General features: G+C 34.5%; 1 protein-coding gene across 1 annotated transcript in view; it reads left to right on the top strand.

The window, feature by feature from the left end:
• LOC144971734 (glutamate receptor 4-like) overlaps window positions 1-18,976 on the top strand; it is a 122,823-nt gene that overhangs the window by 59,857 nt on the left and 43,990 nt on the right. Inside the window, exons 4-5 of the mRNA XM_078912808.1 lie at window positions 16,045-16,198; window positions 17,715-17,815. Of these exons, the coding sequence (XP_078768934.1) occupies window positions 16,045-16,198; window positions 17,715-17,815 (255 nt within the window). The remainder of the gene's footprint in view (window positions 1-16,044; window positions 16,199-17,714; window positions 17,816-18,976) is intronic.

Here is an 18,976-nt window from a genome sequence, read left to right as displayed (position 1 = left end):
TCTTTTTCTTCTTCTTCTTCTTCTTCTTCTTCTTCTTCTTCTTCTTCTTCTTCTTCTTTTTATCTCTTGCTTTCTCTCACTATCTCTCACTCAATTTCATTATCCCTCTAACTCCTTTCCGTACTCCTTTCCACTATTTCTCTCACCCATCCTTTTCCCATCCCTAACCACACCCCAAACACACACACACACACACACACACACACACACACACATTCTCCCTCTCTCACACATACACACATTGACAACTTTACTTCTGAATTTCATCCCACATTCCGATCCCTAACAGGATAAAATCCCCCCCCCCCCCCCCCCCCGTTCCAATCACGTGATGACGATAGCCAGGACCTGGCCGTCCCCATGACATGACACAATGATTGAAATGGCCCCACACATCCAGGGAATTTTAAAAGTTTTAAAAGATTGACAATTATGGATGACCAATGACACTTTATCCTCTCCGCATTCTCTCTTTCCATCCTTTTTTCAGTCTATTCTGACGTCTTAAAGACAAAAGGTCGTAGTTTGGAAAAGCAAACAAACAAACAAAAAGTACAGTATAGCCAAAAAGCTATTTGTTCTTATATCTTTAATATATCAAGCCGAATATATTATTAATGCATTAAAACTGTTGTATATTGACTTATAGCCGCAAAACCCCAGATAGAAATATACAAGTTTGGCTCAAGAAGATGGTAGTGTCCATCACTCAATTTGACCCCATTGACGATATGCGACCTCTCTAATTAAAAAAAAAATCTTACTCATGATACTCTTCTTGATAATTTACAAATAAAAAAACGAACTTAAGAAGAATAAAAAAGTGCTAGCGTCTATGTGAATATCAGTCTTTTAAAGAAAAATTAGAGATAAAAGAGAAAAAAAAAGAGGGGAGAGAAAGATTGAAAGAGAGAGAGAGAGAGAGAGAGAGAGATAGATAGATAGAGATAGATAGATAGAGAGAGAGAGAGAGAGAGAGAGAGAGAGAGAGAGAGAGAGAGAGGAAGCACGGTACAGAAATTAGTGACAAAGAAAAAATAGAGATAAAAGAGAAAAAAAAGAGGGGAGATAAAGATTGAAAGAGAGAGAGATAGATAGATAGATAGATAGAGAGAGAGAGAGAGAAGAGAGAGAGAGAGAGAGAGAGAGAGAGAGAGAGAGAGAGAGAGAGAGAGAGGAAGCATGGTACAGAAATGAGTGACAAAGAAAGTTGAAAGAATATAAGAGTATTGGAAAGAAAACAGAAAAATGAAATTAGATGGACAAAAAGCTGGATAAGATACATTGATAAATAGAAAAAGAGTTATAGACAAAGGAGAGAGAGAGAGAGAGAGAGAGAGAGAGAGAGAGAGAGAGAGAGAGAGAGAGAGAGAGAGATGATAAAGAGGATAGGAGATAGAAATTCTGGGAAATATAAAAATCTATAGAGTGAAATAAAAGTCAACAGAGGAGATAAACTCTGGACGGCATCAGCCAGTTCCAAATCGTGATGCATCTGTCAAATTGACTTGTAGTTGTAGCTGGAATTGGATTGGATATTGGAGTTAAAGTTTGAATAACATTTGGATTTGAAATAGGGAATGCATTGATTTGGGAAGAATTTACTAATAATACCACCACCACTACTACCACCACTACTATTACTATTGGTACAACAACAACAACAACAACAACAACTACTACTACTACTACTACTACTACTACTACTACTACTACTACTACTACTACTACTACTACTACTACTACTACTACTACTACTACTACTACTAAAACTAATGGTGATGATGGTGATGATGATTATGATAATAATAACAATAATAATAATAATAATAATAATAATAATATATAATAAAATAATAATAATAATAAATAATAATAATAATAATAATAATAATAAATAATAATAATATAATAATATATGATAATAATAATTTAATAATAAAATAATAATAATAATAATAATAATAATAATAATAATATAATAATAATATAAATAATAATAATAATTAATAATAATATAATAATAATAATAATATAATAATAATAATAATAATAATAATAATAATATAAAATAATAATAAATAATAATAATAATAATAATAATAATAATAATAATAATAATAAATAATAATAATATAATAATAAATAATAATAATAATAATAATAATAATAATAATAATAATAATAATATAATAATAATAATAATAATAATAATATAATAATATATAATAAAATAATAATATATAATAATAATAATAATAATAATAATAATAATAAATATATAATAATATATAATGATAATAATAAATAATAAATATAATAATAATAATAATAATAAAAATAATAATATAATAATAATAATAATAATATATATATAATAATAAATAATATTAATAATAATAATAATATATAATAATTAATAATAATAATAATATATAATAATAATAATAATATATAAATAATAATAATAATAATAATAATAATAATAATATATAATAATAATAATAATAATAATAATAATAATTAATATATATAATTATTATTATTATATTATTATTATTATTATTATTATTATTATTATTATAAACTTTTGCACAGACTTCCAAAATATAAAACTCTAAGCCGACGTGCACTGATTTTCAGCTCTGAGAGCTAAAACTGTTACGGATTCATTGTCGTAATGGAAACAATCCCAAACCAACACAGAATAATCCCATTACAATAATGTTCAAATCACGTCCATAATAGGTATAAATTGATTTATAGATAGATAGAGATAGGGATAGAGATAGAGATAGATAGATAGATAGATAGATAGATAGATAAATAGATAGATAGATAGAGAGAGAGAGATAGAGAGAGAGAGACAGAGATAAAGAGATAGATAGAGAGAGAGAAGGGAGGGGCAAGGGAGGGGGAGGTGCTATCAAAATCTGTAAATTGGAACAAAAAATCAACAAATAAGATAATAATATTATAAGACTACTGATGGCTTCAGATCATCTCAGATCCAATGAATCAATCAAAACAGGCGTGTGGTTATGATTTGATCTTATAAATCTCATCCCGTTTACACAGCTATTGCATTTCTGAAAGCAATATATCATTTTCAGAATCGTTGACACGGGGCACACACAAACGCACTCCCACAGACAAACAAACACACGCACACATATACAAACACACGGACATACACAAATATATAACGTGATATTAAGATATATAAATTGATACTTAGATATAAAAAAAAACTAAGAGACACACAGAGAGAGAGAGAGAGAGAGAGAGAGAGAGAGAGAGAGAGGGGGGGGAAGAGGGAGAGGGAGGGAGGAGGGAGAGAGGAGAGAGAGAGAGAGAGAGAGAGAGAGAGAGAGAGAAGAGACAAAGAAGAGAGAGAGAGAGAGAGAGAGATAGAGGGAGAGAGAGAGAGAGAGAGAGAGAGAGGAGAGTGAGGGTGGGGGGGGGGGGGGGGAGGATAAAGAGCGGTAGAAGGCAACGAATAGGATTCAATAGTCTCATGTCACGCGCCCGGCAACGGCGGCCATCTTGGTTCTAAACAAAGAAAATCATTACTTTTTATTCTTCATGCTGGCTAGAACTTTTCATTCTCTTTTCATATGCCTTGTGATCAGAATGTGTAAAAGTCAATACATGATCAAATTGATGGGGTTTTTTACCTCTGGATACGCGTTAAAGCTCGCCGGGGAAATATTTCATACGGCGTCAGCCATTGTTCCGATAGTTTAGAGCCAGTGTTACTAAGTTACCATACGTCATTAGGAAGGAAGTGACAGTACGACTGTTGAAGACTATTTCAGCTAGGTGCTCCTTCTGACTCATGTAGGACAATTCAATGAAGATTTTAAAGTCCGTTTTCGATAGAATGCCATTACAGATGGGCTCACTTAATTCTGACATCATGGAATTCTAATACATTAGCAAGTTTCCCGAAATGCCATCGTATTGAACTAACACCCAAACACACACACACACACACACACACACACACACATACAAACACATAATATATGTATGTTTGTATATATATATATATATATATATATTATATATATTATATATATATATTATGTTATATATATATATATATATATATATATATATTATGTATACAGAGAGAGAGTGTATGTGTGTGTGTGTGTGTGTGTGTGTGTGTGTGTGTGTGTGTGTGTGTGTGAGAGAGAGAGAGAGAGGGAGAGAAGCGGGAACAGAGATGTAAAATTAAAATACAACGGTGAAATAGAGACAGTTTGTGTGTGAGGGAGGGAGGGTGTATGTATGAGGGAGGGAGGGTGTGTGTGGGTGCGTGTCAATTATGAGTGTCTTTTTCTGTGTGGATGTTTGAAAAGAGACTTGAGAAATTTTTGAGCATCTATAAAGAGCGATGACCACTGATCCTACTCAGAGCGCTTTACAAGGGGTCCTAAGCCAACAGCAACAATTAACATGTAGGACGAGACATGACGCCTTTTAGTCGACATTACACTTTTTATGGCAGAGGTCAGGTTATCATTTTACACCTGAATACATGAGAGAATGTCAGTAAGATCATTTATATAAATATATATATATATATATATATATATATAGAGAGAGAGAGAGAGAGAGAGAGAGAGAGAGAGAGAGAGAGAGAGAGAGAGAGAGAGAGGGGGGGAAGGGATGGAAGGAGATTTAAACTACTGATTTAATCTTACATTGAAAGCACTATACACGTCAAGTAAATATAACAAATTTGTTTTGGTATGAGAGTTGGAGGAATGGATCTGACTGAGAAGTTTGAAGTTGAAATTAGGCGGATTAATCTGGTCCCATTTTTTAAATTCTCTAAGTTAGGATTAACACAAACTCCACCCCCATCCCAACAGTTACTATATGGAGAGAGAGAGAGAGAGAGAGAGAGAGAGAGAGAGAGAGAGCGATATAGAGAGATAGAGAGATAGAGAGAGAGAGAGAGAAAGATGGAGAGAGCATGGGGTGGGGGAGAGAAGGAGAAAGTTTACTTCGAGTATTGAGAAGATGATGGCAATACTTTTGGACCAGATCAACGGCAGAGACAAAAATAGAAAGAAAGAAAGAGAGAGAGAGAGAGAGAGAGAGAGAGAGAGAGAGATAGAGAGAGAGAGAGAGGAGATAGATAGAGAGAGAGAGATAAGATAGAGAAAGATATAGAAAGACGAGGAGAGCGAAAATAGAAAAGAAGAATAGAATACAAATAAAGTGAGAGATCAGGCAGGGTAAACATGAAAAAATAGAATTAGTTAGACTGAAAGAAATAAAATAGAAAGTTTATATATATATATATATATATATATATATATATATATATATATATATATATATATATATTATATATATATATATACACATCCAAACATCCAAACACAAACACACACTCAGATGATATATATATATATATATATATATATATATATATATATATATATAAATATTTGTAAGTATGTTTGTGTGTGTGTGTGCGTGTGTGTGTGTGTTTGAGAGAGAGAGAGAGAGAGAGAGAGAGAGAGAGAGAGAGGGTGGATGGCGATATAGAGATAAATAGATAGAAGGTGAGAAAGAGAGAGAGAGTGAGATAGATAGATAGATAGATAAATAGATAGATAGAGAGAGAGAGAGGGAGAGAGAGAGAGAGAGAGAGCTAGATAGGTAGATAGAGTGATGGAGAGATATATAGATAGAGATATATATAGATAGATAGAGATATGTATAGATATATAGATAGATAGAGATACAGATAGATAGATAGATAGATAGATAGATAGATAGACAGATAGATAGATAGATAGAGAGAGAGAGAGAGAGAGAGAGAGAGAGAGAGAGAGAGAAAGAAAGATTGAAAAGAGGAAAAAGGGACGTCCGATGATATCAAAATCTATAACTTGAGTTTTCCCGAGATGGTTCCAGACCTGATTGATCTGTCAAAATGGCTTGTAGTTGAAATTGAATTGGATTATCCTTAAAGTATGCACAGTTACCATACTTTGTGAACCAATACATTACGGGTTAGGATAGAAGATGGAGATTGCGTTTATATGAGAGTGTGTGGACAGATTGCAAAGATGAATAAATAATAAAAAGGACGATAATGATTATGATGATGATGATGATAATAATAATAATAATAATAATAATAATAATAATAATAATAATAATAATAATGATAACAACAACAACAACAATAATAAAAATATTAATAATGTGTATAGCCCTTTCCATTAGGGGGCCTAAAAGATTAAATCCGCAACTAAAAGAGTGACGAGATGGTTTAACTTCAGTAATTTGCCTTGTTTGCTTTATAGAACAATATCCTGTGAGTTTTTTAAATACCCAATTTTTCTTTGGTTATTTTAGAGTATCCAAAAGATAGCTTGAGAATGTTTATTTATTTCTTAAATCTAGATGTTTTAACTTGAGATTCGCATTTAAAAATCTGATCCACCCCATCTTAATACCGATTCCAGGCGGTGTTTCAAATTTAACATTAAAAATTTAATAGACAAGTTGCGAAAAAAGCGAATAAAAATTTATGAGAGACTATGGTGAATGGATGTAAGATAAGCAGATCAAGAGAGAAAAATTGAGAGATAAAGAGAGAGAGAGAGAGAGAGAGAGAGAGAGAGGGAGAGAGAGAGAGAGAGAGAGAGAGAGAGAAAGAGAAAGGGAAAGGGATAGAGTACAAGGAGGAAACAAAGAAAGAGAAAGAACGACAGGAAGAAAGAGAGGGATCGAGAGAGAGAGAGAGAGGGAGAGTGAGAAAGAGAGAGAGAGAGAGAGCGAGAGAGAGATACATACGGAGAGATAAAGAGAGGGAGTAAGAGGAAGATACAGAGAGAGAGAGAGAGGGAAAGAAAGTAAGAGATAGATAGAGATAGATAGATAGATAGATAGAGAGAGAGAGAGAGAGAGAGAGAGAGAGAGAGAGAGAGAGAGAGAGGGGGGGGGGGGGGATGGGGTGGGAGGACGAAATGCTCATTTTAAGCGACTGTACTCTAACATGAATCCTAAGCCAGTTCTTGGAAGATGGTCCCTAGAACCAAATAAATCTGTCTAAGAGGCTTTGAGTTGAGATTGGAAAGATTAATCTAAACGTTGCCCACAGACTGTATTCGCATTCTTATGAACATCTGAGAATGTGTGTAGATGTGTTATATATATATATATATATATATATATATATATATATATATATATATATATATATATATATATTATGTATATATATATATTCGACCATAAGAGTTTATGAAACACCAAAAAGGAGTAAGGTAAGAATATATATATATATATATATATATATATTATATATATATATATATATATATATATATATATATATATATGAGCCAAGGTCAAAAGGTGCCCGCCTGATACCAGTGTTAAGAAAATTTGATTTTTACTTAATTATGGGCTGTTTTCATTAGGTTAATGCTTGTAATCAATTGATAATATGAAGAAGGGATAAAATGAGATAGCTCATTATACTCTGTTCAACAGAATATGAAATAAACAACTTGAAAGTGAAATTTGAATGCAGTTTGGCATGTGCTTAAAACGAGGTCAACGCATCACCTTTTTAGAAATCATGTAGAAATTAAATGTGATGTTTTAGCTCACGTGGTTGAAATTTGACTGATAGTATAAAGTCAAAATTTACTTTTAAACGCAATTGCAGTATATTACATATCTGATTAAGTTTCATATAGAGTTCTTAAAAAGTTGGTGTTGCTTGTGACCTTTGGTGTCATCAAACACAGCACAATACTAAGACTCGACACGAAACTTTAAAGCTCATGTTTAATGTTTATAAAATGTTTTATTATGAGAAAAAAGCATAGATTTTTCTACTGAACTCAAATCTTGGAGTAAATGTATTCCGTTTTGCCGATATTGAGGTTGATTGGTTTCGGTGTCATTTGTCACAAGCAACACGGCATGCGTGAACACGTGGAAGTTTGTTTCGTTAAATGGCGATTCGCAATTTTGATCCACCCTTCTTACAAGTCTTTGAAGTGCAGCACTTTCATTTGCCTTTCCAATGTGGCTCCAGGCAGAAAAGGTAAGTTGAACTTTGGTGTCATCGCTATTTTACATTGTCACAAGCAACACTTGATATTGGATATTACAAAGTGCCACCAAAAAACTATGTTTTCAACTGTTATTCTATTTACAAATATGATATCATGACATCTCACATAAGACTGTGATTTTGACACAATTAATTATTTCCTTCTAATTCTACTTTTTTATGTTTCAGGGTTGTACCAATCAAGAAAAAGACAAAACTCAAGCTTTTGACGAATCCAGATAAAAGAAGGGTTGTCATGAAATTTGATTTGATTTACTATTAACACACTAAATTACTACAAACAAGCAGATTTGAGCAGTAGAGTGATGTTACCGTCTGGTTACATGAATTCATTACCATGGCTGATATTTATCTAGAGTTTGTACGACTTCTGATACTTTTTGTGACCATTGGTGTCATTGGTTAAAATGTCACAGGTGACACCTAAGTTTGAAGTTTCTAATGTACTTCTGTTTTCATGTTCTTCAAAGCTTGAAATGTCATTGAATTACATTTTAACAGGCTATATTACATGTGTTCAGTTGCTATTCTTGATTTATTGAGGCAAAATTGCGTTCTAGTGCCGATTTTGACCAAAGTAATAGCAAAAATGGTATTACTAATTTCTAACTATATTTCCAATTTGAAAGTATTTAGTTTCTTAAAATATTATTGAATTTCATTTTAGAGTAGGTTATTATGCGTTTTTGAATAAAATAATGATACATTATGGCTGAAAGTGTGATTTGGTGTTGCTTGTGACATAAGTAATGGTGTCACCGGTCTTATGTCACAAGTCACATTCAGATGCTCTAATTTCCATGTATATTTCTATTTTTGAAGTCTTTAGTTTCTGAAATATCATTAAATTCCATATTTAACTGTGGATATTACACTGGTTTGACTGAAATTAATGATATATTGTCGAAATTGCAATTTGGTATTACTTGTGACATAAGTAATGGTGTCATCGGTCTAATGTCACAAGTGACACAATGTCGCTAAATAAAATATGCTTTGGTCACATTATTTCCCAACATTTTATTCCAAAAGTTTCTGAACATTGCTGGTAATAAGCATATGCAATATTGTTGTTGTTGTTAATGTACAAACATTTTTGTGAAAAAATATATTTGCATTCTATGTTGCTTGTGACCGATGACACCAAAAAGCAACATTTTCTCCAATAGTTGGTAATATTATTGTACTATTATTGTTGTTGATTGTGTATTTTTGTCTATAACTTACTAAATAAAGTTTGATACTCAACAAAAATCATTTGGTTTTTGAGTTTTTTGTCTCATTTTGGTGTCACCGGTCACAGGTGACACCAGCAACCTATAAGTATTGTTGACGATATTATGCTGCGTTAGACCTTAAAGTTATCTGAAGGGCCTTTGATTCATGAAGTACAGGGTTTTTGCTACACATATAGAAACATGAATGCACTATTATGTCACTTTTATTTTGAGAAAAAAAAAATGGCACCTTTTGACCTTGGCTCATATATATATATATATATATATATATATAATTAGAGGTGCGGCCAAGTGGTCTTGTGGTATGGCATTCGCCTTCGGATCGGAAGGTCCAGGGTTCGATTCACGCTCTGAGCAGCGCATAGTTGAGTCCTTGGAAATCGCTCTTTACCCACATTCTCTCACCATACTCAGGTGTAAAATGAAGACCGTCGTATAGACGTCGTCGCCTAAGCATTCCACGACGGAAAATAAATAATACATCAAGCCAACTTCTGATGTTTACGTTTGCAAGCTTGAAGTTAAAATCTAAAATAAGATAAGAGATGAGAAGAGAAGAGAAGAGAAGAGAAGAGAGAGAGAGAGAGAGAGAGAGAGAGAGAGAGAGAGAGAGAGAGAGAAGATAGATAGATAGAGAGATAGGGAGAGAGAGAACGAGAGAGAGAGAGAGAGAGAGAGAGAGAGAGCAGATTGGCAGAGAGAAATGGATCAAAGGAAAATCATAAACATATAAATAATGAAATCATAACATCTTGAAAGAAGGAAAGATCAATTCAAAGATAAACAGATATTCAGACAGTATGTAGATGGGTAAATATATATTCAAATGGATAGATAAATAGAGAATGGTCCATAAATGGGACAGAGATTGTGCCATCAAAGGCTTTTATCCCCAATGAGGGAATCATTTACCCATTGGCCGCAGTACTCTGATAAAACATTATTCCTCTTTATTTTTGGCAAAAAAAAAAAAAAAAAAAATAAAATAGAAAAAAATATATCACTCAAAAAGTCTAAAAACTGAGGCTTAAGATTTAAAACTTTTTGACAGATGAGCGTAATTTTAATAGTTTTTATTCCAAATTTGATATCACTCTATTAAAATGACCATCAAATTGTCAAACTGAGACTTAAGATTTGAGACTTTTTGACACTTTGTGTGTCATTTTACCCAATTGGTATTTGAAGTTAGGATTTGATGTATGACAATTCCTTTATGACCTGTGGTTCCCTAGTTCGAGTCCCGCCTTAATCGGTGCAAAGTTAAGACCTACATTCTGTCACGGTACTCAAGTATATTATAATGAATGACTGTTTGGATACATTTTGTCTGTCGAAAAGATTGTAATACCGCCTCACAAATGTGATGTCTTGCCTGTATGTTCAGTGTTGCTATTAACTTGGAACACATTGTATAGCTAGCGCTTTGACCACTTTCAGTGTCACGCTAAATATAAGCAATTAATCTATTTTTAAAAATATAGGGTTGGGGATCAACGTTGTAAAATGTAAAATTTATATCATGGATCACAGAGTTACTATCGAATCTAAAAATTATAAAACTATTTTTAAAAGACTGATATACGAGTAACTTGCAAACCTTTTTTATTTCGGGCTAATTCTGTCATCCGTTGACTCAAATTAACACGAAGAAAACCTGCTAGGTCCTTTTTGACTTTTGACTTTCATTGCGAGTATACGCTATTCTTGTTTATTCTCAACAAAAATGATGAAGTAATTTTAAATCTCTCTTGATACTATCAAGTAATAATAATCTCATCTGGAATCAAAAGCGATAACGTTATATTAAATCTCTCTTGATACTATCAAGTAAAGATAATCTTTCTAATCTATTATTTAAAAAATCAGGGCTAGGGATCAACATTGTTCCGTAAAGCCAATGTTAAATTTATATCTTCGAGCACAGAATTATCGGCAAATCTAAAAATACAATACAGTAGTATAATAATCACATTAGATGACCGCCTGTTCCTAATAGCCTTTATTTATCTGCAAATATTGCGGTTTTTCCGCTGTATTCTGGCCAAAAATAGCGTTTTATTTTTAGAGTAGAGCAGTGTGTGTTTGATATGTGTTGAATGTTGACTTTATGAATCCACACTGCCAGAGATGTTTGACATCTTATTGTTATATCAGAGGAACTAACGATGAAAAAACAAAACAATAAAATAGAAACTTTGAATCAGTGCACAACGACAAATGTTGTTGACGTTTCTATTCAATTATTATGTCATCGTTACTTCCATATATCATACACCCCCCCATATATATATATATATATATATATATATATATATATATATATATATATATATATATATATATATATATAGACCTAGACGATACACTGAACAAAATAGGAAACAAATCAATATTAATAATTGCTGGAGATTTTAATGCCAAAGTAGGAAAACGTCTCGACAGTGACACACTATGTTTAGGATCATACTCAAAAGGAAAACGTAACGATAACGGAGAAAAATTGGTCCAGTTCTGTGAACAGAGAAAACTTTTCATAACAAACAGTGCTTTCAACCACCCATCAAGACACCAGACAACATGGGTAGGACAAAGGAAAGACCAAACCCAAGACAAAATGATAACAATACACAACCAAATAGACTATATCATATGTCGACACCGCCATAAACACTACTCAACCAACTCGCCATCATACGGTGGTACACTGCTAACATCCGATCACAAACTTGTAAAAACGAATTTCAACATAAATGTGTACAGACAACGAAGACAGAAAGGTAAAACGGCAGTCAAAATAAACACGGCAAAAATAGTAAATGAGCGAGAATGTCGCATTCATTACCAATATGAACTTAACTCAAGTCTATGGAAAATAAAGCAAAACAGCAATCCAAACAATGAATGGAAAGAGACGCAAGCGGCAATGAAATATGCGGGGGAAGAAAGTGCAGGCTCTATTAATACAACTAAGAACAAACCAAATCGAACGGCTAACATCGCTATTAACGATCTATCGCGGCAACAAAAAGAACTTAGGATCAGGATACAAAACACGAAAGACTCGGAAGAAATAATAAACGTGAAAACGGCACGAAACAAAATACTGCATTCAATTCGATCACTTACAATAAAACACAGAAACGAGGAATTAGACAAAAAAGTGGAAGACATAGAAAAGTCCAAAAATAACGCATCGTCTATGTTCAAAGCGACGAAATCTCTGAACCGAAAACCATTCGAGAACCCAAAACTACAGGATAAATTTGGCAAACAGACAACAAATCCCAACGATATCCTTGACATTGTAACTGACCACTTCCAGCAGAAATTTCACAAACAAGTCTCACAAATATCGCCCTTCTCAGGAAACCCTAGAGACCTAAACAACCGCATCACAACAACTGAAGTTAGAAATAGCATAAAGTGCCTTAACAATCACAGATCCCCAGGCGAAGATGAAATTCCCGCTGAATTGCTGAAATGCGGTACCCTCTCCCTGGATCTGAGCATTGCAAACATAATGAACAAAACATTTTCAACACACAAAGACTGGGACATAAACAGCGGTGTCCTAATTACAATACAAAAACCAGGAAAAACGAAAGGACCCGTAAACAACCTGCGCCAAATAACATTACTGAATACCATAAGAAAAACACTGTCAACTATTGTCCTCAACAGAATCAGACCGAAAATAGAAAAATATCTATCACATAGCCAAAGCGGGTTTCGCCAAGACCGAAGCACATCGGACGTTGTATGGACACATAAATGGTTGGCAGCAAAGGCACTCAAAGAAAACATATCCATAACAATAACCGGAATCGATATGTCCGCAGCCTTTGATACGATCGACAGAGGAAAAACTTTTGGAGATATTAACAGAAATAGTAGACGAAGACGAGCTCCGAATAATCCGATTTCTCCTCAGCAACACAAAGATACAACCAAGGATATACCGGGCCACAAAACAGACGCAGTTCGAAAGTAACATCGGGACCCCCCAAGGAGATAGTCTGAGCCCGATTCTGTTCACAATATACTTAGAACACGCTCTGAAAGAAGTTCGAAAAGTCATTCCAAAACCAACGACTCATATTGAGAATGCAATCCCTAGAGAAATCGCCTATGCAGATGATGTCGATTTTATTGGATCAACACCAGGAAATATAGACATCATACAAAATACCCTCATGAAATATAACCTCCAAGTCAATGCCAATAAAACCGAATTTACAACAATATCGAGGAACAAAGAGGAATGGAAAAGAACAAAGAAAGTCGGCTCACTAATTGGAGACACCGAGGATGTACAAAGAAGAAAACAGCTATCAAACGCCGCACTCAGTAAACTCACCAATGTATGGATTAGAGGTGACAAAATAAAGAGAAAAACCAAACTGAAACTGTACCATGCTCTTGTAAAACCGGTACTTCTGTATAACTGCGGCACTTGGGCGTTGACAAAATCCGAAGAAGAACATCTGGATGCCTTCCATCGCACACAGCTAGAAGGGTACTGACATCAAATACCCAAAAAAGATCTCAAATGAATCACTCTATAAGATCACAAAGAAAGACCAATCTCCCTTGACATTTTACAACAACGATGGCAACTTTTCGGTCACATACTACGCAGGGACAAAAACATACCAGCTAACCAAGCCATGTCGGGATACTTCCAAAAACACGGGAACCTTTTCAGAGGAAGACCGATCACAACACTCCCTGTGATCCTAAACAAAAACCTCACAACACATGGACAAATATTAGTCTCATAACGGCAGGGGACCTTGAAAATCTGAGAACCCTAGCAGAGGACCGGCAATATTGGAGACACCTACACAGGAAATACTGGAAACAGCCAAGGCGACCCGATCTTTCGTTCGAGACGCGAAAGGCATCTAAGTCAAGTAAGTCAATATATATATATATATATATATATATATTATATATATATATAGAGAGAGAGAGAGAGAGAGAGAGAGAGAGAGAGAGAGAGAGAGAGAGAAAGGAGTGTGTCTGTGAGTGTGAGAGAGAGAGAGAAAGGAGAAAGGCTGTGTCTGTGTGCGTGAGTGAGGGAGAGTAGCCAAGTCAAGATCCCCCCCCCCCCAAATAAAAAACAAAAAAACAAAACAAAATACAAACAAACCAATAAACCCAACAAATAAAAAAACAAAACAAAAACAAAAAACAAAAAACAAAAAACAAAACAAACCCTGCCATTACTTAATGTAGGTTAGTAATATAACAAGACTGGCGTGAACATCTGAAGTAAATTAATAATGTAAGGATCAATAATGCAATGCATTTAGGAACAACTACAGTCCACCAGTTTAATTTGCATGACCGAACTCTGTCCAAAATGGGAGCCGTAATTCATTAGTTCGCAATAGGGAAGCTGTTAAATTGGCTTTATATAGGCTTCACTTTTGTCAATTGGTTGTTGGATATAATATCGCCATTGGGATTCATTTATCACTTAACTTTGAAAGCAAACCTGACAAGATCTACCCCATGTGTCTTTTCCCACGTGGCCATGTCGTAATAGTTCAGACATGTTTTCTCATTACACATGTATTCTGGCAAAGCAGATCGTGAATATAGTGGGTTTTTTCCTTTTTTGTTTTTGTTTATTTTTTTGTATTGGTTGCATTAAAGGTCTAAATAGCATCCATGTAATCCACCGTCTAAAGCATTCCTCGTTGATACACAGGCTGTGCTTACTTTTCTTTAGGGCAGTAAAACCCGATTTTTTTTCGATTTTGTTAAGTGAAGTAAGTACACAGTAACACTTATTGCCTACTATCAATAAAATTGAACGTTGCTCTATATTGTATTAACGGCTCCTCCTCAAATAAAATTATGAGTCGCACTCAATTATTTCTGCAATATTACACTGACAAGTAAGGGGGATATTTAAAAAATCCATAATTCGGACCCGTTTGTCAAATTTCTTTTTGACGCTCAACCTCATAAGCTATGGGCTTTGATTCTCATTCGAAAATATCAACAAGAAAGATATTTGACTTTATTTGACACGAACAAATATAATTTGGGAAAAATCTGAAATAAAAATTGCTTTTGGGAATGTGTAAAATAATTATCTTGAATACTTGTTTACAGCCAAAATAGCACGTCCTCCATAATTTGACCATTGATCATAATTTTATTTGACACGAATTATCTAAAAAATTGCGCTGCACGACTACATTGAAACATTATGATAAATTATGATGTATGCTTCCAAAGATCAGATAGTTCGTTGATAGGCACGTACTGAAGGTAGCTATGATAAAAACCCAACCTTCCATCAGTCGGCTCCTGACTTCACTGACATCATTTTGTTAGGTATACCCATGAAAAAATAATTTAAAAATTAAATGAAATGTAACCCCGTGTTTCGATTTGCAACCCGCCGCCCCAAAAAGGTATTATTATGTCTGCCTGACATAGACGATTAAAATAAAATTTATTGCAGAAATATAAGAAACCTGGATTAAGTAATTGGTATTGTTTCTGAAAGTGGCAAGAAATAATGTCTCATATTTCTGGTTATCCATTCTTTGACATCTGTTACTTCATGTCATGATACCGGTTTGAGACGGTGGGTCTCATTTGTGACAATATAAATTCGCTGTATTGCAAATGAATCCGGTATTTTCTTTGGAATATTTTCAGTTTGCAGACAAATGACCCACGGAGTGTTCGCCATCTTGGGCCAAAAGTCCATCCAGTCGTCCGATATTGTTAGATCGTTGACCTCAACCTTCCACATGCCTTACGTCACTTCCTCTTTATCGCTGGCACCGGGAAGTGGCGACCACAAGCCCAGGTAAATATAAAAATGTTATGGTAAATGTGTAGTAATTTCTTGCTGTGTGTACATCTGGGAAAAAGTAACATCTTATTTACCCACCCAGTCGTGCCCATGATTAGTGTGCTGATTGTCGTAAAATTGAGTGACTCCTTTTTGTTTATGAGAACACATTTTGGTCTTGTCACACAATTCTACCCGGCTTCTATAATATTTGGTATGTTAGGGGTTAAGAGAATTGAGCAAAAATCTAGATATATTTTCAAAAACAACAAGGATTCACTCAATTTTAAGACATTCAGCATACAGATCATTAGTTTAGGTACGACAGGGCGTGTTAACAAAACATTACCTTTACCTGTTTAATTAGTAGTAATTTCCTGCTGTGTTTAGATTTGTTTGTACAAGTATCTTTGTGTGATTATATTGTGAGTATATTGATATTGCCTTGCCACCTTCATCCCTAGAATAATGCCTACGAATTTGCTTGGTGGTTGGAGCGTTCGTCTGACACCGCAAGCAGCTGTTTGAAGTCGATCATTAGTCGGCCAATTTGTTTTACTGCTCACACAATAGTCAACATCAGTAGCAGATTCGGTGAAAGTAAAGGCGACGCGAAAATGAACTTGACACTCTACCAAATTATCTCGTTAATCCAGGTCAATGCCCAGCTAAAAAGGAGATTCCAAATATCTGCTTCAAGCACTTCTACATTTTCGGATTGGGAGAGATAAGGCATTTTGGTTTTTTTCCCCCACCTACTGTAGGCCACAAAGGTCACGAATTTACAACGAGAAAGGCTTTTGTGAAGATCCGAATTTCAGAGACTATTCAGTACGATTTCACAGTAGTCAGAATTAAAATAAAAAATATGTAACCATCATGTGTTGAAATGATGTGTTTTAGGGGGAACAAAAAAGTCCCAGAGCGGCATTACAACCAACTATCAAACTCTGTTGTTATCTTTCTTTTTTAATATTTCGTGTTCAAACTTTTTTCATGTTGACATAATTATCTCAACCAATTTTTCAAGTCTTTAAAACAGCTGTATAGTGTGTACATTTCTTTAAAAGTATATACTGGACACAGAAAAGCCGTTCCAAAAGGCAGATCACAAATCGGTCATCAATACAGGAAAAGGAAATTAACGAGAAAGGCTCTTACTCCTTTTGTAATCGTAATGTAGATCTTTATAGGATTTCTGGAGTGTTGCCCTAAAAATCCCCTGTTATTATATATTCTATCACGTGACCCCCATCGCCTCATTTTCTTCGTCAAGATGATCGCATAGCAGATAATAAAGGCTTGGTGTCCACTTCACAGACTGTCAGATACACGTTTTCATAATGCTGCTTGAAATAAATACAATAAATAACTTTGAAATTCATTCATTCATTCTTTCATTCATGCAGAAATTAAAAAAACTATATCATCAAATTCAGAAACATGTAAAAAGTGAACAATTTCATCCTTTCAAAACTCAATTTGTGTTATTGTTCACCGGATCATTTGTCCAAACATTCTCCTTTCCCAGCTACGAGCTTCATCTCCGTCCAGACCACACAGCAGCCATGGTAGATGTCATCGAAGTTCTTGGATGGAAACACGTCCACTTTTTGTATGATTCGGACGAGGGTAAGAAACACAAACACAAACACATTTACATGAACAACATACACATGCATATATATATATCTTTTTTTTTCTCCTTTCAGCCTATCCCGAATTTTGCAGGGTTGACATAATCAATGCAACATCTCCATGTATCTCTGTTCATAGCATCCTCCTCCTCCAAGCCTAATTCTTTCATATCTTCCTTTACACTACCCAACCATCTAGTCTTTGGGCGTCCCTTTTTCCTTTTTCCCGCTAATGGTATATATCCAATACTTTCCTTCCCACGTACTTCCTCTCTCGTCTCTTAACATCTCCGAACCATTTCAATCTTTCTCTCATCTTTATTGATACATTCTTCACTTCAGTCAACCTTCGAATTCGTTCATTTCTCACTTTATATTTTCTTGTCCATCCAATTGACCATCTCAACATTCTTATTTCTGCCACCACAACTTCTTTATCTTGTTTCTTCGTTGTAGCTGCTGTCTCTAATCCATACAACATTCCTGGTCTTACAACAGATGTATATATTTTCCCCTAAAGCTTCGCGGAAATTCATTTGTCACAGTTACCTTCCTCCAATTATTCCAGCCTGTTTCTATCCTCTTCTTAACCTCCATCTCATTGATCCCATCTCCTTGTACAGTTGTTCCTAAGTATTTGAATTGGTTTGTCTCGAGCACATCGTCTTCTCCTGTTTTTATTGGTGGTCCTGCTCTCTGTTGTCCGATGCACAAATACTCTGTATTCGGTCTGCTTAACCCTCCTCAGCTTTTGTTTTATTCAAAAGTAACAAGTCATCCGCACACATCGTGTTTCATCGTGCCTCATGCCTAAAGGGTTCTATGAGAATATGAATTACTATTGTAAACAGCAGTTGGCTGAGAGTACATCCCTGGTGCAATCCAACTTTTACATTAAATGCCTCAGTTGAACCAACAGCTGTCCTTACCACTGTCTTGCATCCTTCGTACATATCTTGAATAATTTTGATATCTTTCTCTGTTACCCCCTTTGCTCTTAGACATTTCTTCTCTTAGTACCTTATCATATGCTTTCTCCAAGTCAATGAACACACAGTGTGATTCTCTTTGCTTTTCTCTATACTTTTTGCTGTCACTTTAAGAACAAATATGGCATCCGTTGTACTTTTACCAGCAACAAATACAAACTGTTTTT

Source organism: Berghia stephanieae, chromosome 4 (genome assembly GCF_034508935.2).
Source record: "Berghia stephanieae isolate SIO BIC M18660-M18661 chromosome 4, UCSD_Bste_1.3, whole genome shotgun sequence".
NCBI classification, from domain to species: Eukaryota; Metazoa; Mollusca; class Gastropoda; order Nudibranchia; family Aeolidiidae; genus Berghia; species Berghia stephanieae.
The sequence above is the reverse complement of the archived record's forward strand: the minus strand, read 5'-3'. Positions and strand labels throughout refer to the sequence as shown.